Genomic DNA, 27,463 nt, shown 5'->3' on the forward strand with positions numbered 1-27,463 from the left:
TGAGGTTTTCGAGGGTGTTTGTATGTCCCACATATATAGATATATATGTATATGTATATGTGTATATATTGTCCTATTGTTTTTTTATTCTTATACATATACTTCCTCATATGCACCAAGACAAATTCCTTGTGTGTCCAATCACACTTGGCCAATAAAAAATTCTATTCTATATTTCCTCATATATATGTTTATATACTATATAACCATTTTGTGTGATGCTTATGTATATTGTTGTGACAAAAACAAATAAAAATAAAAATAAAATATAATTTTATATATCTATATAAATCTGTGTGTGTGTGTGTATCACACACAGACACACACATATATGTAGAAGCCCACATATATATAAAAAAAAAAGAAGGTAAACATACCCACACAGGTTAAAGCACAGCCCCTCCTCCCTCCGGCGTTCCCGGCAGCGCCTGCGCAATACGCCCCGAGGGGGGCGGAGTCTCCGGCCTCTCCCCCCCCCGCCTCCGCCCCCGCCGCGTCTTTGTTTCGAGCGGCCTGTTTCCCAGGCAGCCTGGCGGCGGAGGGGGCGTGGCTATGCAGATGAGTAACGGGGCGGGCGGCGGCGGCGGCGGTGGCGGCATCGGCTCTCGCTCTCGCTTCCTTCGCCCAGCAAGCCCAAGTCGGTCGGAGCTCGGCCCTCGCTCGCCCACGGAGGAGCTGCTGTGAGGGCTGAGAGCGAGCGCCTCCTCCCGAGCCCCGAGGATGATAAACACCCAGGACAGGTACGGGGGGGGGAGAGAGAGAGAGAGAGAGGAGAAGCTGGGTGGGGGGCGAGGAGGGGAGGGGCAAGGCCCAGGCCTACCTCCCCCAACCAGCCACCCTTTTTGGGACTCCATAAGCATCCCCCTCCCACGCTGGCCACCCTGGATCGGGGAAGCGAGAAGGCGGGGGCTTCCCCAAAGAGAAGGGTGGGGGGGAGGCGAAGGGGCTGGTGGGGGAAGGAAGGAGAAGGTCGGTCCTTGCCTCCTCGGGCTCTTCCTCCCTCCCCACAGGGGAGGGGCTCTTGCACGGGGCCCAAGAGGGAGAATGAAAATTGTGGGTGGGGGAAAGAGAGAGAGAAGAAGAGGAAACAAAAACAACACAGCAGCAGAAGCAGAAGCAGGCCGGAGGGGGCGGGGCGGCGCTGCTGCTCCTCTGCACGTCCACACCGCCCGGGGGGGGGGAGAGAGAGAAAGGGTGGGGGTGGGGAATCCCCTCCCCCCCTTTGGACCCGCGGAGCCTAGGAAAGAGGCTGCTTCTCCCGGCCCCCCCCCCCCACACCTCGGTTTTGTTTTCTTTTTTTTTTCCTTTTTGCCCAGGCTGGGAGCACGTTTGCATGCACGCATCCACACACACACACACACACCTACCTGCTCCTCTTTATCTTGCAAAGCTTTCACTTTTTAGCTCCCCCCCCCCCATCCCCTTTCTTCAGGGTGGGTTGCGAGGATTTCCCACCAAATGGGCTTCCTGGGTGTGCAAGGCTGCTCTGGGGGTCGTGGTGGTGGTGGTGGGTGGGTGTCTTCTGGCCGGCAGGGAGGGAAGAATGGGAAGAAGGGCTGACTGGCTGGGTTTGGGTTTCAGGGTCTGTTGAGGGCCGGGGAAGCCTCAGGTGTTTTCCCTGGAAGGGAGAGAGGAGGAGGTGGGTGCAAAATCCTGCTTTGGCTAACAAAGAAACCCGTCTGGGCCAAAGGGGGGGGGGCGAAGGAGCGGCGGTTCTGGGCATCCTGGGACACCCCCTCCCCCTTTGCGAAGGTCCAGGCAGCAGGGTTGGGTTGCAAGAAGTGACCCGGGAGCTCTGAAGGACTGGACAATAGGTGGAAATCGACAGGTGGACTAAGGAAGGAAGATGTGGCTTGGACTACCTGGCTGAGGTCCAAAACTTGGTTCTCTGTATTGGGAGAAGGTGGCCTCGTTTCCCCCCCCCCAATAAATTTATATTAATATTTATTTTATTTAAACAATTGGAGTGTCTGTTGTGACTCAACCTGGGATCTAGGAGTTAGGTGCTTGTCAAACCGCCCCCCCCCTTAAAGGGTCAAGTCTTGGCAGGTGCCTTTGGAAGCCTTCCCAAGAGCAGCGAAGTCCCTGTTTGGTGCTCGATGGAAACCAGGTTTCCCCGGGGTGGGATAGAAAGCAATAGCTCTTAGACTTATATACCGCTTTAACAGCCCTCTCTCTTAAGAGGTTTACAGAGTATAGCATATTGGGCCCCCCCCCCAACAATCTGGGTCTTCATTTGACCAACCATGGAAGGCTGAGATGATATTACTATAAGAATCCCCAATGGTGGGATATTGGCATGGATAACAGCTGGTATACAGGAACCTTTAAAAAAAAAAGTGGGGGGGCATGCTGTGTCTTTTATGCAAGGAAAATAAAAGGTGGGCTTGTGTTTTGAAGTTGGCTGTGTTTTCTGGGAGAATTGCTCTTTCCCTGATCTGAATTTTCCTACGATAAAAGCAGCCATAGCTACACCCAAGATTATACACGCTGCAATTACTTTTGTTCCCAGAAGTGGGTTGGTTAGTTAGTTGGTTGGTTGATGGCGTTCCATACCAAACTCCTGATGGAAAGTCGCCATTATATTGGGGACAGATGGAAAGGAGTTGTCTCACTTGGATGGAGAAAAAGATCAAATGCGCCTACGGTCTGCTTTGTTCCCTGTGCGCTCCTGCAACCTTTTGCAGTCGAAAGAATGAGGTTTGCAAAGTAGCTTCAGATTCCATGAAGCAATAAACAGTTTCATGTTATGGTGATTAGCCTCCTTCCATCATGACAATTCGTACTTCGTGGGGTTTTATTATATAGTAGTTTTGCATTGGACGGAAGCCAGTAATTATTTTTGGAAGGTGTTGTATATATTTTCCTTGCATCGCGTAGGTTTCCTAGAAGTCTTTATCTGAGGACAGTTTTGGGAGCGGAGAGAAAGTTGTGTCTGCGTAAAAGCACAATTTTGTTTCCTAATATTACTGAACCGAAGGGAGAATTCTGTCTGCAGCAGTTCGAAGAATCTGAAGTGATAAATGCTATTTTAACAGTTTATGGAAGGAGCATCTTCCAAGCTGAGAATTGAATTTAAGGATCAGACTCGCTCAAGGGCCTTCAGCAACAGCTTTTCAGAGAAATGCAGCTCCCCTTCCTTCCAAAACAAAATGTTAATATCTCTAGGAAAGGGGTGGTAGTGGAAGTTTTATCTTAACTAAATGTTTGCAAGTTAAGCTTTCACTTTAATTGGCAAGCGCTGTGTGATTGAAATGGTTTGCAAAACAGGAAGGCTGTTTATTTACAGTTACTGCAAGGAAGAATTTCTTCATTTTATGGAGGCCATGAGTAATTGGCGAACTTTAAAAACGAAAGTCCTCTTGGCCTGATCCTAAATTTATCTGAAATGTAACGCAGGTCAGAATATGAGGTTGTGGTTAATTGTTAAATCTGGGTGCCGCCTACCCATAGAGCTTGCATCAGGGAGGGTTTTCTAATCTACTTAAAGACCTTTGGTGTTATGTAAACGGTGAAGTAATTCCATCTCTCCAGAGGCCTAGCTAGCAATCAGGTCAGCAATAGGGGTGGGAAAGGTCCTTTTAACTATACAGTTTATAAACTCCACATAAACTTATTTGCTTCGAAGTGTCAGAGCCAAGTAATTTTAGATCTGTTTCTACTAATGCGTTGGCTGAAGAAAAAAAATCAGGTTTGGCATAGCAACTATAAAATGTGTTTTTCATTGTTCAGCCAAGATTTCTTTTATCCCTATCTGCAAAATTCTTTTTTTTCTTCTTCTTCTATCTTGAGTTTTCCTCTGCTTGAAAACACAGCGCTTAAGGAGTTGAAACTGTAGAGGAAGTGTGGCCTTGGGAGTTTAACATCCACTCTGTTTTAGTGAGTTATATACAATCCTTTGTATTTATCAGTCTGTTTCCCACGCTGGGCATGAGTCTGCCAGGAAATGTTTATAATTCATACACTTGATTTTCAAAAGACTGCACTTTTGTTCTCGGTTCAAAACAGGAAAATATAGGCCAAGCCAGTATGATGCGTTAAGTTGGTTAGCATGTCGATAATTCATAATTTTTACACCTCTTTTCTCAATTTGGTGCCTTCTGTAATTGGGACCAAAGTATCCAGAATTTACATCCAACAAATTATTCCCCTGTTTTTTTGTTTGTTTGTTTGTTTTGGCGCTTTTGAGTCAGTGTTGATTTCTGGTGATTGCTTGGACAAATCCCGGCAATTTTCTTGGCAAGGTTTTTCGGAAGTGGTTTGTCCTTACTTCCCCCTTCCCAGGGGCTGAGAAAGAGCTATTAGCTGAAGGCCACCCAGCTGGCTTTGTGCCCAAGGCAGAACTAGAACTCCTGGTCTCCCAGTTGCCTTAACCACTACATGAAACCCTGCTGGTTGGGAATTTTACCATTCATAATACATTTAGAAAGGAAATCTGCTCTTCATTATGCATAAATACAGTGTTAACTTCTTTTTTTTAAATAATAATATGCAAAGCAAGAGTCAGCAGTGGTAAGGAAGCTAAAATCAAACTGGTATCGTTATCATTTACTAGGACTTCTCTAAACCTTGCAAACCAATCTGGTTTCATACACTGTGCTACAAAATCCATGACACATTTTCAGAATTACGGATTTTTTATCTCGATTGCACCATTAGTGCCATCCTTGAGAAGACCACAAGGCTGGCTGGTGGGCTTAATTCCCTCAATTTTTTCGCTGTTTGTACCTTGGAGGCACCACCTTTGCATTCCTTGAACAAATAAATGGCGGAAAGGTTGAATGTTTGTAATGCTCTGAAAAGCACATGGGTTTAATTCTCCCGTCTTGACTCACTATCCCATAATCAGTAAAATATTCAGTTAACTACTACCTTGTATTTCTGAAATCTTTGCAAGATCCTTATCTTTTCTTTTTTTAGCAGACTGAAACATACTCCTACCATATCCTACTAGCACATTATGGGTATTACTATGGAATGCAAGAGCTTAACTATCATACACATACACCCACACCCACTCTTGAAAATTAGTTCACGTTCATGTATTCATCAGTGTGCAAGACTTTTTCATTGTGATTACAATGATGAATACATGAACTTACGTTGTCAGGCTGTTTAAAACATTTCTGGATGTAGCCCGGTATTAGGACAAATTCTGTGACATTCAAGAGATAATCTGAATTGGAATTGACTGGTAAACCGCTAATACTGCTGCAGAATGGAATCAGATGCATAGCAAGGGGTTTTTGTCCTAGTCCAGAGTTCCTCACCCAGCAAAGCTGGAAGTTGAAGTCCACAAGTCTTAAAAGAGCCAAGTTTGCAGACCCCTGGACTAGTCAGTTGAGTTATGGTGGGATTAATTAATCAATAGGATAGGATAGAATAGGATAGAATAGAATAGAATAGAATAGAATAATAAGAGTTCGAAGGGACCTTGGAGGTCTTCTAGTCCAACCCCCTGCTTAGGCAGAAATCCTACATCACTTCAGACAAATGGTTATCCAACATCATGTTAAAAACTTCCAGTGTTGGAGCATCCACAACCTCTGGAGGCAAGTTATTCCACTGATTAATTGTTCTCACTGTCAGGAAATTTCTCCTTAGTTCTAGGTTGCTTCTCTCCTTGATTAGTTTCCACCCATTGCTTCTTGTCCTGCCCTCAGGCGCTTTGGAGAATAGCTTGACTCCCTCTTCTTTGTGGCAGCCCCTGAGATATTGGAAGACTGCTATCATGCGCTTCAAGATTCTGGTAACTATCTTTAAAGCGCTCCATGGCTTAGGACCCGAGTACTTACGAGACCGCCTGCTGTTACCCTTTGGCTCCCACCGACCCGTACGCTCTCACAGAGAGGGTCTCCTCAGGGTGCCGTCCGCCAAACAGTGTTGGCTGGCGGCCCCCAGGAGTAGGGCCTTCTCTGGGGGCAGTGACGCTCTGGAACGAACTTCCCCCTGGCCTGCGTCAAGTGCCTGATCTTCAGACCTTCCGTCGTGAGCTCAAAACTCATTTATTTATTAAAGCGGGACTGGCATAATTATTGATGAATTTTAATTGGGTATTCTTAATATTTTTTAAATTTTTAAATCTAAATTTTAATAATCAGCCTTTAAAATTTGCTCTTTTTAAATGTTGTTTTAAATTGTATATATTTTGTTCTTATTCCGGCTGTACACCGCCCTGAGTCCTTCGGGAGAAGGGCGGTATAAAAATCTAATAAATAAATAAATAAAATAAAATCATGTCTCCCCTGGTCCTTCTTTTCATTAAACTAGACATACCCAGTTCCTGCAACCGTTCTTCATATGTTTTAGCCTCCAGTCCCCTAATCCTCTTTGCTTCTCTTCTCTGCACTCTTTCTAGAGTCTCCACATCTTTTTTTATATCGTGGTGACCAAAACTGGATGCAGCATTCCAGGTGTGGCCTTACCAAGGCATTATAAAGTGGTATTAACACTTCGTGTGATCTTGATAATAATAATAATAATAATAATAATAATAATAATAATAATAATAATAATAATAATAATAATAATAATAATAATAATAATATCAGAGATGGCCAAGCTTCGCAACTTTGGCAGGGGGAATTCTGGGAGTTCACAGGTCTTAAAGTTGCCACGGTCGGACACCACTGCTTTGATCCAGGGCTTTGATCCAGGAAGAATGAACTGCTTCCTGCTGGTAGTTGATGGTGAGAATCTTAATCTTCATGGCTATACTTGGTTATTCAAGCTGCCTCCGGAGCAACAACAATGCTGTATTGTTGAGTGGAGAAAACAAGCACATCTGCCAGCTGTATTGGAGGCTACGGTGGGGAGGAGGGGACCAAACAAACAAACAAACATAGTCTAGCGTTGTGCTTTCCCAGTCTCCGCCAGACACCAGCCTGACCGAAGGGATGTTTTTTCAGTCAATTATTGCACTGAATGTGGATGATGAAGACGGGCCAAAGTCGGTTGTGTGTGCAAACCCCTTTGCTAGCAGCCTCGGTTGCAGCTGCTTTGTATCACTGAATGGGCAGAGTGGATTTGGGATTAAAAAGAAATGATTTTGTTCTTGTTGTTGTGCACAAGCTGCTTGACTTCCAATTTAGCACTCGGTTGGGTGTTGCTGCTGCCTATTTTAATTGTGTTCCATTAAAAGGCAGTTGAGCGTTGTAAGAATGTTCTTTCTGCGCCAACTGAGTAAGCTCAAACTGCCCAAGGAGCTGCTGATCCAATTCTACAGAGGAATTATTGAGTCTGTCATTTGCACCTCTATAACTGTCTGGTTCGGTTCTGCAACCCAACAAGAAAAACACAGACTTCAGAGGATAATTAGAACTGCAGAAAAAATAATTGCTACCAACTTGCCTTCCATTGACTGTATACTGCGTGAGTCAAAAAGAGGGCCGTGAAAATATTTGCAGATCCCTCGCATCCTGGACATAAACTGTTTCAACTCCTACCCTCAAAACGACGCTATAGAGCACTGCACACCGGAACAACTAGACACAAGAACAGTTTTTTCCCGAAGGCCATCACTCTGCTAAACAAATAATTCCCTCAACACTGTCAGACTATTTACTGAATCTGCACTACTATTAATCGTTTCATAGTTCCCATCGCCAATCTCTTTCCACTTATGACTGTATGACTATAACTTGTTGCTGGCAATCCTTATGATTTATATTGATATATTGACCATCATTTGTGTTGTAAATGTTGTACCTTGATGAACGTATCTTTTCTTTTATGTACACTGCGAGCATCTGCGCCAAGACAAATTCCTTGTGTGTCCAATCACACTTGGCCAATAAAATATTCTATTCTATTCTATTCTAATAAGAACAGGGCAGCCTCAAGCCTCAGTTTCGAAAATTAGGATTGCCAAGGAAGGTGCTTCATCCAGGTGTCCTGCTTAGGCAGCAAAGTACAGGGAGTTCTTGACTTACGACCAGAATTGGGCCCAAAATTTCAGCGGTTAATTGAGACATTTTTTGTTAAGCGAGTTTCGCCCCGTTTTACAACTTTTCTTGCCACAGTTAAGGGAATAGCTGCAGTGGATAAGTTAGTAATCCAGTTGTTAAGTGAATCTGGACGCCCCATTGGCTTCTTCTCAGAAGGCCCCAAAAGATGATCACGTGATCATGGGGATGTTGCAAAGGTCGTAATTGTGAAAAACGGTCATAAGTCACCTTTTTCAGTGCTGTTGTAGCTTGAGAGCGTATGCACCAAAGACAAATTCCTTGTGTGTCCAGTCACACTTGGCCAATAAAAGAATTCTATTCTGTTTTATTTCTAGTCTACTCTATTCTACTCTACTCTCACTAAATGAACTGTTGTAATTTGAGGACTATCTGTATGTGCAACTGGCATCAACACATGTTTGAACGGGTTTTGGAGGTTGTGAGAGAGACTGCAAAGAAGAGACCGTACAACGATACTCCTTTCATCCCAGATTCTGCTTGTTTTGTCTACAAAGCATGAGTTTTGCAGGTGTCTTCTTAGAATGTCTTTAAAGATATTCTTAGTTCTGAGCGAAAGGAACGATAACACATAAAACCCCGGGTATGAGATAAGCAGTGTTGTGTATCTTGGATTATAGCTAGCCTTGTGGCCTGTTGGGAGAAATTACAGTGTCTGTTTTTGCAAAACATCAGCAGAGCCAAAAGTATCTGTCTCGGCACCAGTACAAAGGACATTGCAGCCAGCTGCACCTGTGTAGGTGTTCTATGGAGTTTAATAGATTGAGACAGGGTGTGGCATGGGAGGGGCACTGCTAATACCTATTGTATCTTTGCTGCCAAAGATTCGAGATTTCCCCTTAAACCCTTTACAAGGCTGTAATTAAAATAGGATAATCAAAAGCGTGAGATGAATGCGGCACAGCAGTTATTTCTCAACCTTGTCAAGATTTAAGGTGGGTGGACTTCAACTCCCAGAATTCCCCAGGGGAATTCCGAGAATTGAAGCCCGCCCATCTGAAAGGGGGGGGGGCAAGATACACTGCAGTGTAGGACACAAAGCACTGAAACATTCTTCGCTCGGGTGGCGCATCGTCTAAATATTAAAATAAGATATTGCAAGATTGAACGTCGCAACAGCCTTCGCTTACACCTGGAAAATATGTAACCAAACCCTACTTGTTTTGAAACACCTTGTTGCTCTGCTGTTTGTTGAAAAAACATAGTGTAGTTGAATCATGCCCTTAATGGTCACTTGGCCAATAAAAAAATGGAACTGCTCAGATTATCTCCTGCGAGGCTTGTCTGTAGCTTGATATGGTGGCCAACCACAAGGACGTTGCGCTCCCGAACTGCGTTTGAATCTTGCTGCGGTTTGTGGTCCTCACCTTGGTGCTCTTTCTCTTCCAGGAGTATCTTACCTTTGAGTAACTGCCCCCAAGTACCGTGCTGCAGGCACATTGTTCCAGGGCCTCTGTGGTGCTCCTGATGCCCCTCACCCACTGTCGAAGATCCCCGGTGGGCGAGGGGTTGGCAGGGATCCTTCTCTTTCAGCTTTGATATATAAGGTGAGCCTAATTCCGCATCTCCTGGGCCTTTTTTTTTTTTTTGCTGCGAGACGACTTCCCTTTCTCCTATTTCTGTCCATCCCCTTGCTCCCCGTTGCCCCCCCACCTCCTCCCTTCACAGCCCTGCGTAAATCAAGCATGCTACTTTTGGGGGGGCTGGTTGCCTTGGAGATCTTTTTAAATAAGTGACTTCTGGTACTTTTTCTGGCACCTCTCGATGTTAATTGCCGTGTTACATTTTTTAAAAAAAAGAATCCAACATGTGAGAAAATATAATGAAAGGCTGCTCGCTCTGCATCAGGTCAGTCGGTGTAGATTTTGAGTTCACAGAAAGGAAGAAAAACAAGTATGGGTTCCAATTTAAGGAAGAAAAACAAGTATGGGTTCCAATTTTCCCCCCTAGGGTGATCTTCGGTAATCATCCAACTGTGCTTCTCCCTAGAGCTCTGGTTTCCACAATGCTTACAAAGCAAGTACTGAATCATAGCCTCCTAACTGTCTTATAATGTGGCAAAAATAATGAGGCAAATGAAGAATCTTCCAACGATGAAATTTCTGGACACCAACCTTGGCAACTTTAAGCTTGGAGGACTTTAACTCTCAGAATTCTGAGGAATTCTGGGGAATTCTGAAGTTGAAGTCCTCAAAGCTTAAAGTTGCCAAGATTGGAGACCGTCGATTTAGACCTACCGAGGGACAACTTTATTAGAGAGGTTTCCTCTTGTGTTAGCAAGGAGGATCTCTTTTGTACCTGAAGCATCAATGAGCTGTTACATCCACCAGATTTGGCTGCCCCATCAAAAGGAACATCGCTACGAGGCTTAGAGATGGATAGTATTCTGGATTCTTAGAAGTGAAATAGTATTCTGGGTTGGCTTTGCATATCAAAAAATACGCGAAGGCCAAGTTTTTTCCCTTATTTTTCAAAAGCTGCTTTACAGTTGGTTTCCCCCCCCCCCCCAATTCCTGTCTTGCAAAGGGCAAGATGGAGCAGCTATCGAGGATCGTGCTTGTAATATCTATTGACACAATTCTTTGGCTGCCAAGGCTAGATTTTCCTGAGACCATTTCTCTTAGCGTAAGCATTTTTGAAGACATGTGAATTTTGTTCCGTTTCTTTGCATGAATTGGGGTACCTATTGGCGATTGCCCAGGAGATAGGACTTTTGATTTATTAAATGTACCTGGTTGCTCATTGAGTACAGCGAGTTGAAGCTTTATGATTGTTCTTTAAAGAGCAGAAGCACAGTTGGTTCCCATAGCAATGAGGAATCGGGGAACTTACTGCGCTTCTAACCCTTGAAAAATGTCTTTTCCCCTTTTCTTAAAGGATGAGAAGCTCACTGTTAACCAAGATCTTCCAGTGCATGATGGGAAACCACATATTGTCCACTTCCAGTACAAAGTTACGGAAGTAAAGGTCTCCTCCTGGGATGCAGTGCTATCCAATCAGAGTCTTTTTGTGGAAATTCCTGATGGTTTATTAGCTGATGGAAGCAAAGAAGGGTAAGACATGTGCAAGACTCCCACAGATTACGCCCCAAGGAACATAGTCACCAGCAGGAACAGGTTGCTCGCGCCTGACTTCTCCTACAAGTGCTGTGCAGAGATTTATCTCTCTTTAAGCTCCTAGTATTTTGAAGATTGGGGTGGGGGAAGCATCAGTCCTGCAATGAATATTGATTTGTCGCCCAAAGCAGCTCAACGCTGTTACATTTTCCCTTTGGATTAAGCAGGCTAGAGCTTTCAGTTATAAAAAGGCTTCAGCTAGTTTATTCGTTCCTTTTGCTCATAATTCTTTGATCGGCGGCATTTCCCCTGTCAGCGTGCTTTTTAAGTACAATTGCATAACCGATTAATTATAGCCAGCTAAAATAAGCAGCTTGGAAGTTATAATTAAAATGGATGTTAACAAAATCCCTTCTAAGTTAAAATCTCTGCTGCTTTCCGCCTCCGATTAAAACCTTGTTGATCTGCTGCTTGCTCGGTCAGTTAAGCAAGATACCCTTGGACCAAAGCGAGAAGAGCAGTTTGTCCTGTGTGCCAGGTGATTTCTATAAGGCTATTAAATGGATAACTTGAAAACCATCTGCAATGTGACACTATTCCCTAACGCAGGCAGGCCCCACAGAGGATCGCTATAGCTTAATATTTGTTTTAAGGTTAGCTGCAAAAAGAGATGGTTATGTAGGCGCTAGGTTCATTTATACCCTCCCAAGGTTATGGATTATACACCTCCTAGCCCACTGCCTCGGAGTTGGACGTAGCTTGGTTTGAAGCAGCAGAACATCCCACCCTGGCCCCTCCCTGGACACATTCCATAGGATGTCTCTTGTGATAACAATCTACTGGTGTTCAAATGCACTTTGAAATGCAAGCGTTAAAGCCAGACCTCAGTACTTGAAATGTTGCGGTATAGGATTTCCTGCCTGAGCAGGGGGTGGGACTAGAAGACCTCTAGGGTCCCTTCCAACTCTGCTCTTCTGTTTTTCTGTAAATGTCCTCATTTCCTCTTTGGAGTTCTGTTTTACACAGCTGTGCTCCCCTGCTGTGAAAATAACCACTCAGCAAGCATGCCTGGTTAGTTATCTTGACCAACTTTCCTTTCCCTTCCCCATCTACTGTGCACTTTTTGTTGCCCAAATATCAGTACAGACACTGGGGGGGGGGGAACAATTGCAGGACGCACCATCCGAGATGAACCTGATGGAATTATTTAGACGCTTAGCCGAGTGTAACCTTTTCTTTTCTCCCCACCTGCCAGATTATTAGCGCTGTTAGAATTTGCTGAAGAGAAAATGAAAGCAAGTTATGTCTTTATTTGCTTTCGAAAAAGCAGAGAAGACAGAGGTAAGGGCTCTCATCCCCTCGTCCTTTCACGCATGCAAACACCGACTGCAAAAATGAGCGGGTCTCATGCATTCTCATTTGTGGGTGTGGCTTTTCTCCTCCCAGTTGAGTATAAACGATTCAGGGTATATTTGCTACCAAGAGAGACTTAAATCGCCAGCATAATTTTCTCTCCCCTCTAAATTTCTGTGATAAGAGGCAGGAGTCCAGGTTGGGGTATCTGCTGAATGACAGCAGCAAGCAGGATTTTTTTTTTGTTTTGTTTACATTTATATCCCGCCCTTCTCCGAAGACTCAGGGCGGCTTACAGTGTGTAAGGCAATAGTCTCATTCTATTTGTATATTTACAAAGTCAACTTATTGCCCCCCCCAACAATCTGGGTCCTCATTTTACCTACCTTATAAAGGATGGAAGGCTGAGTCAACCTTGGGCCGGGCTTGAACCTGCAGTAATTGCAGGCAGCTGTGTTCTAATAACAGGCTTCTTAACAGCCTGAGCTATCCCGGCACCTCTCTTGATGTGCTGCGCATGGTTTGGGCCACTTGCAGCCTTCATCACGAGCGGAGCAGATTCCCCTTCGTCCATAATGTGACTTTGATGAATTGATGGGATTGGACAGCATACAGGTAGTTGACATAACGGCTCATTTAGTGACCATTCGAAGTTACGGCGTTGGCAGGAAAAAAAAAAAAAAGACCTGATGGCCATTTTTCACCCAGACTGTTGCAGCACCCGCACAGTCGCGTGATCAAAATTCAGGCACTTGGCAACGGATTCATATTTACGACGGTTGGCTGTTATCCCGGGGTCACGTGATCGATCGCCTTTTGCAACCTTCCGACAAGCAAAGTCAGTGGGGAAGGTGGATTCACTTAACAGCCATGTAGCTGACTTAATGACCGGTGATGGAGTTGAAGTCCGCCAGGCTTAAAGTTGCCAAGGTTGGAGACCCCTGTTCTAGGGCCAATAACCAATCGACTTGCAACACAGGGCAGAAAATTAGGACGGGCTACACAAGTTACATGAAGGATAGAGGAGTGGTTTGGGAAACCTCAGTGACAATTGAGGTTTTTTTTTTTTAATTTGCATTTATATCCCACCCTTCTCCAAAGACTCAGGGCGGCTTACACTATGTCAAGCAATAGTTGTGTTGTGCCCTATGTAAACGAGATTCAGAGCCCTGGCTTTAGCATTTATCTGATCGTGCACATTTTCTTCTGTCGTTTTTGCAGCTCCGTTACTGAAGACGTTCAGTTTCCTGGGTTTTGAAATTGTGAGGCCTGGTCATCCTTGTGTCCCATCGCGGCCAGATGTGTTGTTCATGGTCTACCCCCTGGATCAGGTCTCTTCCGAGGATGACGACGACGATTAGACCTAGTGCAGCATTTCAGTGGGGCCTGGACATGCTTCGAGGACGAGAGGGGGCTAAAAGGCCTCTTCTGAGGAAAGGGAAAACAAAATTCTTCTGGACTGAAACTGCATTTCTTATTGTTAGAGTGACCTGTATATCTTCTGAGTTGACTTTTCCATTGAAATGTGTTACCTAGCGAATAATTATAAAGTCTGCACATGTAATTGCACAATAGCGAATGGAAGGTAAATGGAGCTCTGGGGCCCGCTCTTAAGCCTAGCGAAGACATCCTGCCCAGCCACACGGTGGCTCACGGAGCCCACGCAGACGGAGAGAGAAGGGAGAAGCCTCAGTTCCTTGTTACATACATGTTGGGCTTATTATCTATTAGTTTGGATATTTGGCTTTCATTTCAAATGCATATTTATACGTTCACTCAGACTCTTAAGCAGGGGAATGTTTTGAGTGTGGAAATGATGAGGAGCATTCGCTTTTCTTTTTCTTTCTTTTTTGGCAAATAAGACGATGGCATCACTGGGTTAACCCAATACCTCTGGGGTTCTGAGAAACGCTTTTTATCCTCTTTCTGGCTTTATTAGGTTAGTATTAACTCTAGTGCAGCTTCGTTTAGGAGGGAGGGAGGGAGAAGGAGTAGGGGATGAAAGGAGGTGTGCGAAGCTGGCCTTGCTTCTGAAGTGCGTCGCCATCCCTTTCCAAAGGATTGGGGGCAGCCATGGGATCAGGTGGGGAAACGGAGGGAGAGAATCAAGATAAATCAAGCTCCCCCCCCCGCCCTTTTGTTTTTTTTGGCCCAGCACTGAAGTCTATGGATTCCGGAAACCCCCTAGGCCAGGGGTCTCCAACCTTGGTCCCTTTAAGACTTGTGGACTTCAACTCCCAGAGTCCCTCAGCCAGCTGGCTGAGGGACTCTGGGAGTTGAAGTCCACAAGTCTTAAAGGGACCAAGGTTGGAGACCCCTGGTCTAGGCAGCTTGATTTGGCATTTAATTAAGACTTCCATCTTACGCGTCCTCAAAACACAACGGAGACTTTTCCCTTAAAAGTAGTTCATGTAATTGAGATCTCCTGCCCTCGTCCTGCCTTCAAATGCCCCCCCTGGGAATATTAGATGGCTGCTATCATGCTTTTTACCTTTCTTTTAAAACAGCCAGTTCCTTCAAACTTCATTCACAATATACAATTCTAAAAACTCTTCTTGTCTTTATTTACTTGTGTTATCCAAAGCACATTTCGCTTCTCAGGCATTTGTCTTGTGCAAAATGGGAGCCATCTGGCTATCATGGAAGGGAAACCTTAAAAAAAAAGACCCCCCCAAAAAACCAAAACCACCACCGTAAGCTGCTACCTCTTTGGAGGAAATAATTCTTAGTATCCGGTTATAGCCTGTGTCTTGATTTGCCTCACTGCATTTTAGGGCAGCATAAGTTATTTTTCAGCCTTTAAGGGCACTGCTGGTTGGAGGGAAATATCTCGTATTATCAGATTTTTGGCTGATTTCTGTACTGGGGGGGGGGGGCATGGGAAGGACACACGACAACATAGGACTGATTATCATGGGGACAAAACAAAACTATCTGCATCATCTCACAATTTTTGCTTGTAAAATGCCAGATGTCACAACTGCAGGCTAATTTAATATTAGCCATACCCTGAACATTTATTGGAGTAACCTTTTGATAATGGAAGGGGAAAAATAAAGATAATAGAATAGGTAGTCAATGGAAGGGAAGATACTCCTCACATAGGTTTGTCATTTAGGGTTACCTGGCTATTTGATAGGCAATTTAATCTGCACCGTCCAGTTAATGGAAAACCACCTTGCGACATGGGAAAACCAACAAGTCATTGAGCCACGAATTATATGCCAATTGGACCCATCTGGTAAAGTTGGCTTCTACCATTCACACTTTTTGACTGATAAGGCTACTTATATGTCTTTTAATTTAAATTCTTGAATTATATTGTCCTTGCAAATTAGGACATCTAAAACAAAACCTCATTTGTTCTGCTTGCTTTCCTGGCTGTGTTTTGTCGTCTTGGCTTGTGTGACATTTAAAACCAACCAATGTTACTGCTGCTTGTGAAAACAAGCATAGGCCAGCTAGATCCTAAATTACACTGGTCTCTTTAAAATATTTGTGCTGTTTTTTTTCCAGATTTCTTGCGCATATAAAAGAATTGTAGCTTTTTAAATTCAAGCTTCATAATGTCCCCATTTTCATTTGCTTCAATGTGTTTACAAGAACTGCTTTTCAGCAAGTTGTTCCTTTCATCCAACTCTAATTAATCTTTAGAGGGACAAAATCATATTTAAAGACATTTTTACAGAACCCAGGAAATAGTCCAACAAAATTCAGAGTCTTTGATCAAGGGCTATTCAAAATGCAATTTTTGAGGAAAAGGGGGAAAAATTCAACTTCTTCTCCCCATTGTTACATTTACAAGTAAGCTTGTTCTATCTAGGAAGGTACACATTTGGCAGAGAATAAAAATATTCACTAGTGCTACCAAATTTTCTTCCCCTCATTTGTTACTACCGGGATTTATCTCATCCTGAGTATAGAAAAGGAAAACTCAGGTTGAGTTGAACTTTAGCCATAATGATACCCAGTCTGCAGAATAAGAGCTGTTGCTCATGAATATTCTCAGCCTGTTACAGCTTCCTTGTAGTTGATATTAGATGAGTCCATAACATATCCTATAGTGCAGGGGCCTGCAAACTTGGCTCTTTTAAGACTTGTGGACTTCAACTCCCAGAATTCCTCAGCCAGCTTTTGAACTCTGGGAGTTGAAGTCCACAAGTCTTAAAAGAGCCAAGTTTGCAGACCCCTGCTATAGTGCCTTGGTCAAAAACCTTTTTGGGAGGGTTTGGATATATAGATATCTTCCATGAGTCTAGCTTTTTTGCCCTTTGCTTATGATCTATGTTAAAAGCCATATGACAACTGAATTTTTGGCATTAAAGGTGAAAAAACCAAGACTTATTCTTCAGTTTTCAGGCACATCCTCAGACTGAGCTGTTACCCAAAGTGCTGACCTGGACCCCCCCTTGTGCCTGTCCACGTCTGCAGTTCTATTTATCTGTGGAATACCAGATTGGAAAGGGCCAAACATTAAATCAATTTGTTTTGTGAAATATCAATATTTGAGGGAGTAGTGTGAAACGTTTTCCCCACCATTTCCACTGCTGTTTTTTTTAAAAAAAAAAAAAACATCGGCTTATAGTTTTCTCTAGACTGTATCTTTGGTTTTTAATTCTCCACTCGGGAAGTTCTGCAAAGCGGGAGGGGAAAAAATCCCTAGCGAACAGTAGACTGCAAAGAGCTTACTAGATTGCTTACTAGATTGTTCCAGCTGCCCAGGCCAGAGCGCTTCACTTCCATGTAACCTGCACAACTGCAGAAACAGCCTGGAACCTGAAAATGAATTTCTAGCCCTTACACAAGTTGGGAGGTGCGCTAACGTCAGTTAAATAATAATTTTTTTTTAACACAAATATGACTTATCTGTATTTTTTTTTTTAAAAAAAAACATCAACAACAACAGCAATACACTAACAACCAATACAAACAAAAGGCCAAAAGCTTTGCATGCACCCAACAGGGCAAGGATCCTGCTGCTGAGGTAGGGCATTTCTTATACAAATACCTTACCTAGTAAGGTCAGGAGCATAAAGTCGGGCCCAGAAGAAAACTCGCGTGGACTCCTTATCTCATTTTTACAAGAGCTTGCTACAACATGGTGCTTGCGTAAAGGCCTCCCCCTCAAAGTAGGTACTAACCCTGAGGTTTACTCGCTGACACCCGTACCTCTTGTCAGGAGTTTGTGCAGCTCGTGTTTTGGCGGTTGTATTTTGTGCCTACCTGAGTCACGAATTCGTAAAGCCATGAGTGAGCACTCGCTCTACTATTGAATGTTGTTACGGGACTATGCTGGTAAGAAAAGTCTTGCAACCTCCTTGCCTTTGAGGTCGTCCTCTCATCTGGGCGAGAAAGGTCCTAGAACAGGGGTCTCCAAACTTGGCAACTTTTTTAAGACTCGTAGACTTCCAACTCCCAGAATCCCTCAACCAGCAAAGGAATTCTGGGAGTTGAAGTCCGTAAGTCTTAAAAGTTGCCAAGTTTGGAGACCCCTGTCCTAGGTCATGGTTCTAAGGCAACTCTTGGAAGGCCTCCTCCCAGCAGAAGATCCGGAAGGGCAAGCAAGTGCCAGAAAGGCAGAGAGAAGATGCCACACGGGACGCTGCGCAATGTGCTTTTAAGACAGTGGGAATCGCTGTCAAACAAGACTTGTGCCTCTGCTTCTGCCTGCTCCCTCCCCCAGGTTCTCGGACGAAGCTACGTGAGACCTCGAGCTTGGGAAAGCGGGGGGGGAGGGGGTGGGGGGGGAGAAGAAAAAAAACCCGACAAATTTCAAACAATTCCTTTTTACAGTATATACAAAGTCCAAGAGGCAGAGGGTGGCCTCGCGCAAACATACAGACGGGAACAGAAAGACAAGAGCTGGGAACTTGCACCGCCGAGACAGACGTACAGCACCCGTTCCTTAAGAGTCAGCTTGGGAGGGCAAGACTGGGCCCCTTTACCCTTCCAACTGACAGGCCTGCAGGAAACTGGGGGGGGGGGGGGGAAGGAATCAGAGCTCCAGTCAGATGGGTCCCTGAAGGGCACTGGCAAGGGGCACGGAACGAGAGACGGCCAGGCAGAGGTCCGGCAATGCACAGGAAGGGGCCCTCTCTGCTCTGCACGGGGACTAGCAACTGTCGCCAGCCCAGGGGGCATTCAGCAGGAGGGAACTGCTTCTTGCCCGCTCACCCCTGTAGAAGCCGCAACTGCAGCAGGGCTTTGCAGGAGGCTGGCGGGTCGCTAGCTCTGCCCTCCTCGTCGTCCCAGCAAGGTCAAAGCTTGGTTATTTCAAAACCGCAGGGCACAGCCAGCCCTCGCTTCGTTCCTTGCCTGGAAGGGAGGGTTCTCCAGGCGTGGGGAATCAAGCAGCCCTGCCCAGACAATCACGCCGTGGCAGCCAGGCTTCCTTCCTCTGTGCAAAGGGCCGGGGAAGACAGGAACGACAGGTGCCCTTCGAGCAGAGAGGAGCCACCTGACTGCTGGGCCACAGTGGGGCGGGTGGGGGGCCGACAGAAGCAGGACCAGCCTGCCCAAAGGCCATATTGTAGCAGTACTGAGAGGCGGTTTGTGCTGGGAAGCAAAGCGGCTGCTGCCTTGCCACAGGCGAGTCCCGCCAGCAGGGAGAGGGCTTAGAAAAAAACAGCTGGTGGGACGGCCTTTCGGAGAGCAGCAGACCCACAAGGCAAAGTGCTACAGAGAGAAGTTCGGTAACCGTTCCCGACTGAGAAATGTACGGCTGAGTCGGGTTAGCAGCAGGCCTGGCGGCCTCCTTGCTTCCTCCCCCGTTTCCCTAGGCCAGCGTGAGGCAGGAGGGCCTCATCTTTCCGGTGCTCTTTGTGAGAGTCCACCTACCTGCTTGTGCCAGGTGACTAGTTCTCACCCATGAAAAGAGGGAAAAAAAAAAAAAAAAGAACCCCCAAACCCACCATCTGGATGTTTTCTTCGGCCAACTCTGGAATAGCTTTCTCGGCTGCAGCCCAGGAACTAGGGGGCAGCTGTGAGTGGAACTGAAAACTCAGGTGGCTCTTCCACCCCAACGTATTTCCAAAGGTCCTGTGATGTCACGCCGTCGCTCGGTCCACCATCCCCGTCCTCTTTCCCAGAAGAGTTCTGGAAAACGGCCGGTCACCCCAAGTCAGATGAATAAATATTTTCGGCAAGTCCCAGCTCCATCGCTCACTCGTATGGGGCTCAGCGTGTATATGTGTCTGTCTGCGTGTGTGTGTGTCTGTGTGTGTTCAACAGGGGAGGGGCAGAGTCTGCATCACACTGTGGCAGGACCATCGAGCAGAACAATCAACACCATTCAACTGATGTCTTAATGCAGTTTCCAGCGCTTCCTCATGTGAGCCAGTCACATGTCTTGGTACAGGCCGGGTTACCTTATCAGTCATGTCCTGTTGCAAAGAGAAGAGAAGGGGGGGGGGGTTGTCAGCAAATTCAATCTCAGCCACAAGGTGGAGCCAGAGTAACAGCAGCTGGGAAGATGGACTTGGAGATCAGGCCTTCCCAGCTGGAGAAGCAGGTGAGTTTAGAACAGGGGTCTCCAACCTTGGCAACTTTAAGCCTTGGAGGACTTCAGCTCCCAGAATTCCCCAGCCAGCAAAGCTGGCTGGGGAATTCTGGGAGTTGAAGTCCTCCAGGCTTAAAGTTGCCAAGGTTGGACACCTCTGGTTTAGAACTAGGAAGCGGGCAGTTTCTGCAGTAAAAGAACCTACCGCAGGCAATGCTCAAGTCTTACGGCCGTTACCCAGTTTTTAATTTTATCAAAACCGAACAATAGGAAAGCAGTTCCAAAGGTGCTTTTCCAAAAGGCAACTGGACTTTCTTATTTATCTATTTATTTTTCGCCCCCTTGAAAACGTTTTGCTTCTCATCCAAGAAACTTTTTTCAGTTCCGGTCAAGTTCTTGGATGAGAAGCAAAACAATTTTTTAAGGCAAAAAAACCCCCCAATAACAAGAAAGTCCAGTTGCCTTTTGGAAAAGCACCTTTGGGACAGCTATAACCTGAGAATCCCCGTAGACCATAAGGAAGTGGGTCTTCAACTGGGGGCCAGGAAGGGCTGGTACAGACACATCTGGGAGATAATAATGTGGGAATGAAGATAATTCAGTAGCTGTCACCTGTGCCACAAGTGGATCCTTTACACATCCTGGACATAAACTGTTTCAACTCCTACCCTCAAAACGATGCTATAGAGCACTGCACACCAGAACAACTAGACACAAGAATAGTTTTTCCCCGAAGGCCATCACTCTGCTAAACAAATAATTCCCTCAACACTGTCAAACTATTTACTAAGTCTGCACTACTATTAATCTTCTCATAGTTCCCATCACCAATCTCTTTCCACTTACGACTGTATGACTGTAACTTTGTTGCTGGCAATCCTTATGATTTATAGTGATATATTGACCATCATTTGTGTTGTAAATGTTGTACCTTGATGAACGTATCTTTTCTTTTATGTACACTGGGAGCATATGCATCAAGACAAATTCCTTGTGTGTCCAATCACACTTGGCCAATAAAAAATTCTATTCTATTCTATTCTATTCTATTCTATTCTATTCTATTCTATTCTATTCTATTCTATTCTATTCTATTCTATTCTATTCTATTCTATTTTTAACTTAGGACTTCGCCACAAGAAAGTGAGAGTGCCGAAGCCACTTTATATATTGCCAGTTCCCCTTTGGTTTATAAGCGATGCCCCCCTCCCAAATCTGAAATGGGGGTGAAGCCAGCAATGAAACCATCCCCTTTGTGGTGTGTTGGGGTGTCCTTACCATTTTCACCTTCGGGGCGGGGGATAGAGGGAAGGAGCAGAACCTTGCTGACTGGCAACAATGGCTGTAGATGAAAGACCTGCAGAGGAACAGCAAAGATATCCCCAAAGACCGTTAAAACCGAAACGTGGGGTGAGCGGCTACATAAATTGAATCAATCAATTAAAAACTGAATTTGGAATCCTGACACCACCATCCCCTCTCCCAAATCACACCCCTCTCTGCAGAAGCACTCACCTGTTGCATAGGGCAAGTTGTACTGGGCTGGGAGCAATGAGTAGCCCAAGTGGTGATGATGGTGATGCGTAGACATCAGGCGCTGTGAAGGGGACGAGCGAGGCCGGTCGACGTTTCTCTCAGCGCCGCTGGCTCCCCCTAGGCTGCTGCAGCCTGCGCTGCTTCCTCCTATCCCGCAGCCGCTGCGCTCCTGAGAGGCCTTCTCGCTTATCTGCACGGTAAACAGAGAAACAGATGGGTTTGAAGCCCAAAGCATGAATCTGTAAGGAATGCCAGGCCATCCTGGGCAGATTTTTGATGTTGCCCTGCAATTGTTGGGATTTCTCTGGTCCCAACAAACTTCAGCCACCAGGCAATACAAGTGCATTATCATCTGCTGCAACCATGGTAGGTTCCACGACAGAAGAGCCACATGTTCTCCTCCAATCATGGTAGGATCCATGAGAGAAGAGCCACAGGTTCTCCTCCAATAATGGTAGGATCCAGGGATGCTACTTAACAGGTTCTAACAGGATCTGGAGAACCGGTAGCAGAAATTTTGAGTAGTTCGGAGAACCGGCAAAAACCACCTCTGGTTGTCCCCAGAATGGGATGGGAATGGAGATTTTGCAATATCCTTCCCCTGCCATGCCCACCAAGCCACACCCACAGAACCGGTAGTAAAGAAAATTGAATTCTACCACTGGTAGGATCCACGAGAGAAAAGCCACAGGTTCCGAGGCAGGCTTAACCAAAAGTCCCAGCCCTGAGAACTAGTTAATGCAGCACCAAATAAACTCACCGTTGGGGATTTGCTCTTGTAGTGGCTGGCGTGTTGCTGCAAGATGTCCAGGGCCTTGGATTCAGAGCTGGATTTGCAGCCGATAATAGGACTAGCTCGAGATTTTTCGCTCTCTTCACTTCCCGAGGATTTGCTGCCGTACGGGGAGAAGGAGTAGCTGGAAGGAAGGTAAGAGCCTGCGGGAGAGATACCAGGCAGCATTTCTACCCTGGGTTTGTCAGGAGAGCCAGCCAACCACCCAAAGAAACCAACTGACGTCATACATTCTACAGGGAGAAGATGAGAAAAGAAAAGGGACTGACTCAAGGTTGGCAGTAGGAGAAGTTTTAGGAGATGTCATTCCACCCAGTCATCTTCTGGTTTTATATTCCTAGATTATCATTAGCTGCTAAGACAAAATTACCAACTTTGAATGCTTGGGACACACAGGTTAATCTAACTCATTCACATGCAAAAGCCCTTTTAGGGTCCTTCAGAATTTAAAAAAATGAGCAGGGGACCCAAGGGGGAATAAAACAAGTTTTAGAAATGTTGCCGTAAGCAAAGTAAAGGTAAATTCTGTGCAACTGAGGGAATGGAGTCTGAATTCCCAGGAAAGGAAATCCAGGGGAGAAAGAGACATCTCAGTTCAGATCATTTGTGTGAGGGAAAGCGGGTGAAGATGGCTCCTCCCTCATAATTCCCAGAATATACGCTTTACGGAGATGGAAGTTTGCTTTAGTTTGACAAGATTCTGTCTATGGGTGAGGAACACTAAAGAAATCTGCTGGGAATAATAATCACGACGCGTCTTTCTTGGTTTTTTCGGAGCCTGACAGCATCTCGATGTTGTGAGACATCTCACCGTATCAGTCTACCTGACCTCAATGCCCTCATTTTATTCACTTGTACCTGTAATCACCGGGTTCCCTTTCAATTCCCCCCTACCTGGATAGTTCTGCATCATGACGGTTGGCATGCCACGATAACTGGGATGGCCGGGGTCGTACGACTGACTGTAGGAGTAGCCGTGCATGTAGGGGATGTAGGACTGGTGCTGGGTGAGGGGGGAGGACACGGGCACATGGGTGCCGGATCTGGCGTCTTTCCCCATTAAGCGCGAATCCTCGCTGGAAGGCATTTTGCAGTCAGAGTTGATGCTCTCTTTCCCGTCTTCCTTCCCGATGGATTCTTTGCTGCGGCTCCTCTCCTCTTTTAACTTTCGCTCCCTCTCTTCCTTCCACCGCTCATCCTCCATTTTGATGTCAGGGTATTTAGCGGGGTAAACGTATGTCCACATGCGGGGTTCGGCCTCCTGCAGCAACATAGGGTTGAGTCGGTCAGATGACTAGCAATTCCACAGCCCAGAAGTCGCCATATGGAAAACTGGGGGGACCTCAGGTGGAGTATTTCAAAAATAAAGAGTCCATGGAAGCAATTCTACATTCACATGGCTCCCTCCGACTTGACTTCTGGGCTTTTGGGCTTTTCATCTACCAGTCAAACACCTCTCTGAAGCATCGCGTCACGTTCACCAAAATTCTAAAATTCTAGTTACATTAACAAGCAGAAGTCAATATACGTTATAAATTGTTCATTTCTATTCATTGTTAATTAATTTATTATCACTGGTCTACTTTATTAAGACTGAGCAGTGAGATGGCCCAGCTTTTGAAGCACTGATCAAAGTAAGACTAAAGCTACACAATTCTTATGCTCTTTCTGCTGTGTGCATCATTAAACAATAGCTCCTCTTCATCTATTTGGCTACCGAAAAATCAAGTATTAATTTGGGCGGGGAGAGTGATTAAATACTACCCAGGATGAATTAAAGATCAACAAATCTGAACCAAGCAACTATCGTTGCACTAGCCTAACTTATTTTGGCAGAGATTCCAAGATCCAAAAACCCAGGAAATCAAACAAACATCCACTATTCTCACTTCCTCTCCATCTAGTTTTTTGCACCCAAGAATTAGTCATTCTGACAACCCCTCTCCCAGTTCAACCTCCTCCTCCTCCTCCTCCTCCTCCTCCTCCTCACTCCTCCTCACTTACCTGTCTGTACCAAAGTACTGGGTCTACCTCAGCCTGCCGGCCGCAGTCCAAGCCTGCCTTTGAGTCTGCCGTCTCTTTACCAAGATGGCTTTCGTTTAATTTTCCCTTGAGGCCTTCTAGACTCTGGCCTTGGAGTTTTGTGGAGTCCTCTAATTTGGGGATAATGACCGACTTGGCGACATCGCTTCCTTGATCCTTGGCCTTACTGAGTCCAGGTTTGACCAGGTCAGTTAAGCTGGGTGCTTTGGTCAGAGTGGGTGGGAGAGAAGTCTTCTGCTTCCACTCCTCCTTCAAGATCACCTCTCTTTCCTTCAGTCCCAGGTCTACCTTTTTGTCCAGGGCACGCTGCTGCGCCTGCTGCTGCTGCTCCAGACTCTGGCGCTGCTTCTGCTGGTCTTCGTACTGTTGCCGATAGGCTGGGTTAGTACTGAGCAAGTGAGCATGATAGCCTTGCTCGCTGTAGCCGTAGGGAGGCACGTAGGCATATTGGTTGTAATACAGGGACTGCATGTACATGTTGGACCTCTGCTGGATGACCGACGGCTGCTGGCTTGAGGGACCCAACTCGGCCTTCTTCTCCTCACAAGCCTCGTTCTTCACCTTTACCTCTGGGCTTGGTGGCTCTTCATCTTTCTTCAGCTTCAGGGCCTGGCTATCTATGGGTGTTTGGTTGCTGGGATTAATGGGGCTGGGGCTTGACTGGGCATAACCTGGTGAATAGTAGGCCTCAAAACCTTGGTAATAAGGAGATTCCTTGTTCTGTGGCTGAGAAGGGAAGAGGGCTTTCTTGGCCCCTTCCTTGGCTATTTGATCAGGGTCCTTGGCCTTCATGCTCTCCAGCTTCCCTTCCCCGTCCTCCCCGGCATCTGAGATGTCCGAGTAGGCCGGGCTATTCGTTTTCACAGAGCTGGCTTCGGCTCCATTTTGGGTGACCACGTGAAGTGGCGTCATGGGCTGGGTGGGGGCCGTGCTGTCTAGCCGGCTGGTCCCTCCGATGGATGGGCTTGGGGCGTTGTCGGTGAAACTGTAGATTTTATCTGCCTCGGCCTTGATGCTGGCCAGGCGGCTCTGGTGGGGATCGGAGGAGCCATTGAGAAGGCTCTCCCCCTTCGTCCCGAGATCGCCGGGCTCCCCGCGGAAGGGGCTCTTGCCTTCCTCAGCCCGACACCCTTTCCCGGGGGTCAAGGGGCTCTCCACTTCCTTGGGTTCTTTTTTTTTCTTGTCCTTCTTTTTCTTGTCCTTGACAGGGGTCAGCGTTGGGCTGACGGTGAAAGGCTCACCCATTACCGTGGGCTTAGGCTGAATGGGCTTCAGCTGGGGGCTGTTAGGCATGGCCTGGACGACGGTTGTGGTGAGGCCTGCGGAGGAGCCAGGGCTGGCAGCGGTGAATGTGGCTGCCTGGAAAGTGTAGATCTGAGGTGGAATGGCCGGGGCGATGGGTCGGGCGGACTTGATGCTCTTCGAACTAATTTTCTCGGGCTTGACGCTAACCAGCTTTTTCGCCTTTTCTTTGTCCCCGGGCCTCTTTTCTACCGAGTCAAAGCCATCATTGCTGGTCTCATCAGGTATCAAAGGACCATCCTCGGAACCGTCGTTAGAAAGAGCACCAGAATCAGGATCTCCTTCAGCACCTAATTTCTTCTTGCAAGCGGCTTTGAGGTTGAACTTGTTCGATGGCGAGGGACTGTGTGGTTCTATCAGCCGCACTTTAGGAGTCGTCGAACGGGCTGGTGAAAGGGAGCCCTTCTGGCTCCCGGAAGCACCGTTGCAGCTGCTCAAGTCAGCCGGAAGAGAGGGTTCCTCTCCATACTCGCTGTCCCCATCGGCCTCAGGCTTGCTGTCGTCATCCGTGTGCGCATGGGCCTGATGATACTTGAGTCCATTAATGTGCTTGTATTTTTTGCTGCAGTTGGGATGGGGGCAGTCAATGAGTATAGGAGAGGGGCAATTCCTATCCAAAATGGCAGGCTCCACTTTGATGGCTGTGGTGGCTGCTGCTGCTGCTGCAGCAGCTGCTGCAACTAGAGGTGTGGTTGTTGAGCCCATGGAGTTTGTGCGTACACGTTTGCTTCCCTTGGAGTCCTCAGAACTGGAATTCACTTCCATGTCGGAGAGAGGCTTGCTCTTTCGCTTGGTCACGGATGAAGGGCTGGCCTTGACCTCTTCCGAAGTGCCACTGGGGGGGAGGCGATGCTCCGAGGAGTTCTGGCTGCCTCGGCGTCCTTTGCTGTTGGTCCCTGCCCGAGTCTTGCTACTGTTGCTGGAGCTTTTGGTATCCGTGGCTGTTGTGCTTTCGGCCACTGGAGGATTGCTGTTGGGACGCACACGCTTGCCTCTCCCACGGCCATTCCGCATCTCCAGGTCACTGGTGGGAGAGTCACAGAATCTAGGAGGCAGCAGAGCAGAAGTTAAGAAAAAGCCCTTGAGCGATTCTCTCACTCTGCAAGTAAGACTATTGATAACATGAGTGATTAGAGTGCAGTACTGCAGGCTACTTCTGCTGACTACCGGCTGAGTACAATTTGGCAGTTCAAATCTCACCAGGCTCAAGGTTGACTCAGCCTTCCATCCTTCCGAGGTGGGTCAAATGAGGACCCAGATTGTTGGGGTCAAGAGGCTGACTCTGTAAACCGCTTAGAGAGAGCTGTAAAGCACTGTGAAGTGGTATACAAGTCTAAGTGCTTATTGCTATCTCCCAAAGCTAGAAGGTTAGCAATGAGGCAGTGGAAGCATCCTGGTTGCTTGGACTAGCCAAGCTCAAACCTGAGTTTTCCAGCTTTTAATACCTCATACTCTAGCATTCAAAGACAAAAAGAGGTTTCAGAATAAGCACAGTCCCCACTTGACAGTCGTTGAACAATCCAGTATCTAACCTTTCCCAATTCCCCTCTTAGTAATTCAATCAAAAGTCACACAGCAGTTCAACGGGCTCAGCTGAGACACAACACTGATTGGTTTCCTAGGTAGAAGTTGCCTCTCCAGCTTCCCACGCAAAAAATGAAAAGGCTGGTTACCCCAGGCAAGTTTCCTTCAAAACCTGTAGCTGCTTGAGTTCTTATGTCACATTGATTTATTAAAAAAAAAAAAAAGTGGTGGACTAGGACATACACTGCCACAGGAAGAAAGGGCACAAGCCGACAGTTTCTCAACATTCCCTAAAATTAGAGTATTTTCTCTAGCAGACCCCTCCCCCTTGCCCCTCCCCCTACAGCTCACGAATGAGCACATGCTATCAGCACGCAGCAAGAGAGTCTCCTCT

The 27,463-nt window shown here is 46.3% G+C and overlaps 2 protein-coding genes across 7 annotated transcripts in view; one reads left to right on the top strand and one right to left on the bottom strand.

Moving 5' to 3' along the window:
- The first annotated feature begins 549 nt into the window (after positions 1–549).
- On the top strand, positions 550–14,925 carry OAZ2 (ornithine decarboxylase antizyme 2). Its single transcript, XM_058156365.1, is given in 6 exon segments — positions 550–740; positions 9,354–9,429; positions 9,431–9,511; positions 10,842–11,017; positions 12,276–12,361; positions 13,595–14,925. Coding segments are annotated over 6 exon segments (579 nt in total). The 5' UTR covers positions 550–720; the 3' UTR covers positions 13,735–14,925.
- Positions 14,926–18,822: 3,897 nt separating this feature from the next.
- The window catches only part of ZNF609 (zinc finger protein 609), a 72,559-nt gene continuing 63,918 nt past the window's right edge, over positions 18,823–27,463 (bottom strand). For 5 of the 6 annotated variants that reach the window (XM_058155711.1, XM_058155713.1, XM_058155716.1 and 2 more), the window contains 6 exons: positions 24,205–26,590; positions 23,095–23,461; positions 22,168–22,433; positions 21,387–21,597; positions 21,150–21,228; positions 18,823–19,755 (listed from right to left, as the gene is read on the bottom strand). In XM_058155711.1, coding sequence (XP_058011694.1) covers positions 21,155–21,228; positions 21,387–21,597; positions 22,168–22,433; positions 23,095–23,461; positions 24,205–26,590 — 3,304 coding nt within the window. In that variant the 3' untranslated portion in view covers positions 18,823–19,755; positions 21,150–21,154. The remainder of the gene's footprint in view (positions 19,756–21,149; positions 21,229–21,386; positions 21,598–22,167; positions 22,434–23,094; positions 23,462–24,204; positions 26,591–27,463) is intronic. The other variant, XM_058155717.1, reaches the window with a different exon arrangement.

Source organism: Ahaetulla prasina, chromosome 13 (assembly GCF_028640845.1).
Source record: "Ahaetulla prasina isolate Xishuangbanna chromosome 13, ASM2864084v1, whole genome shotgun sequence".
Lineage (NCBI taxonomy): Eukaryota > Metazoa > Chordata > Lepidosauria > Squamata > Colubridae > Ahaetulla > Ahaetulla prasina.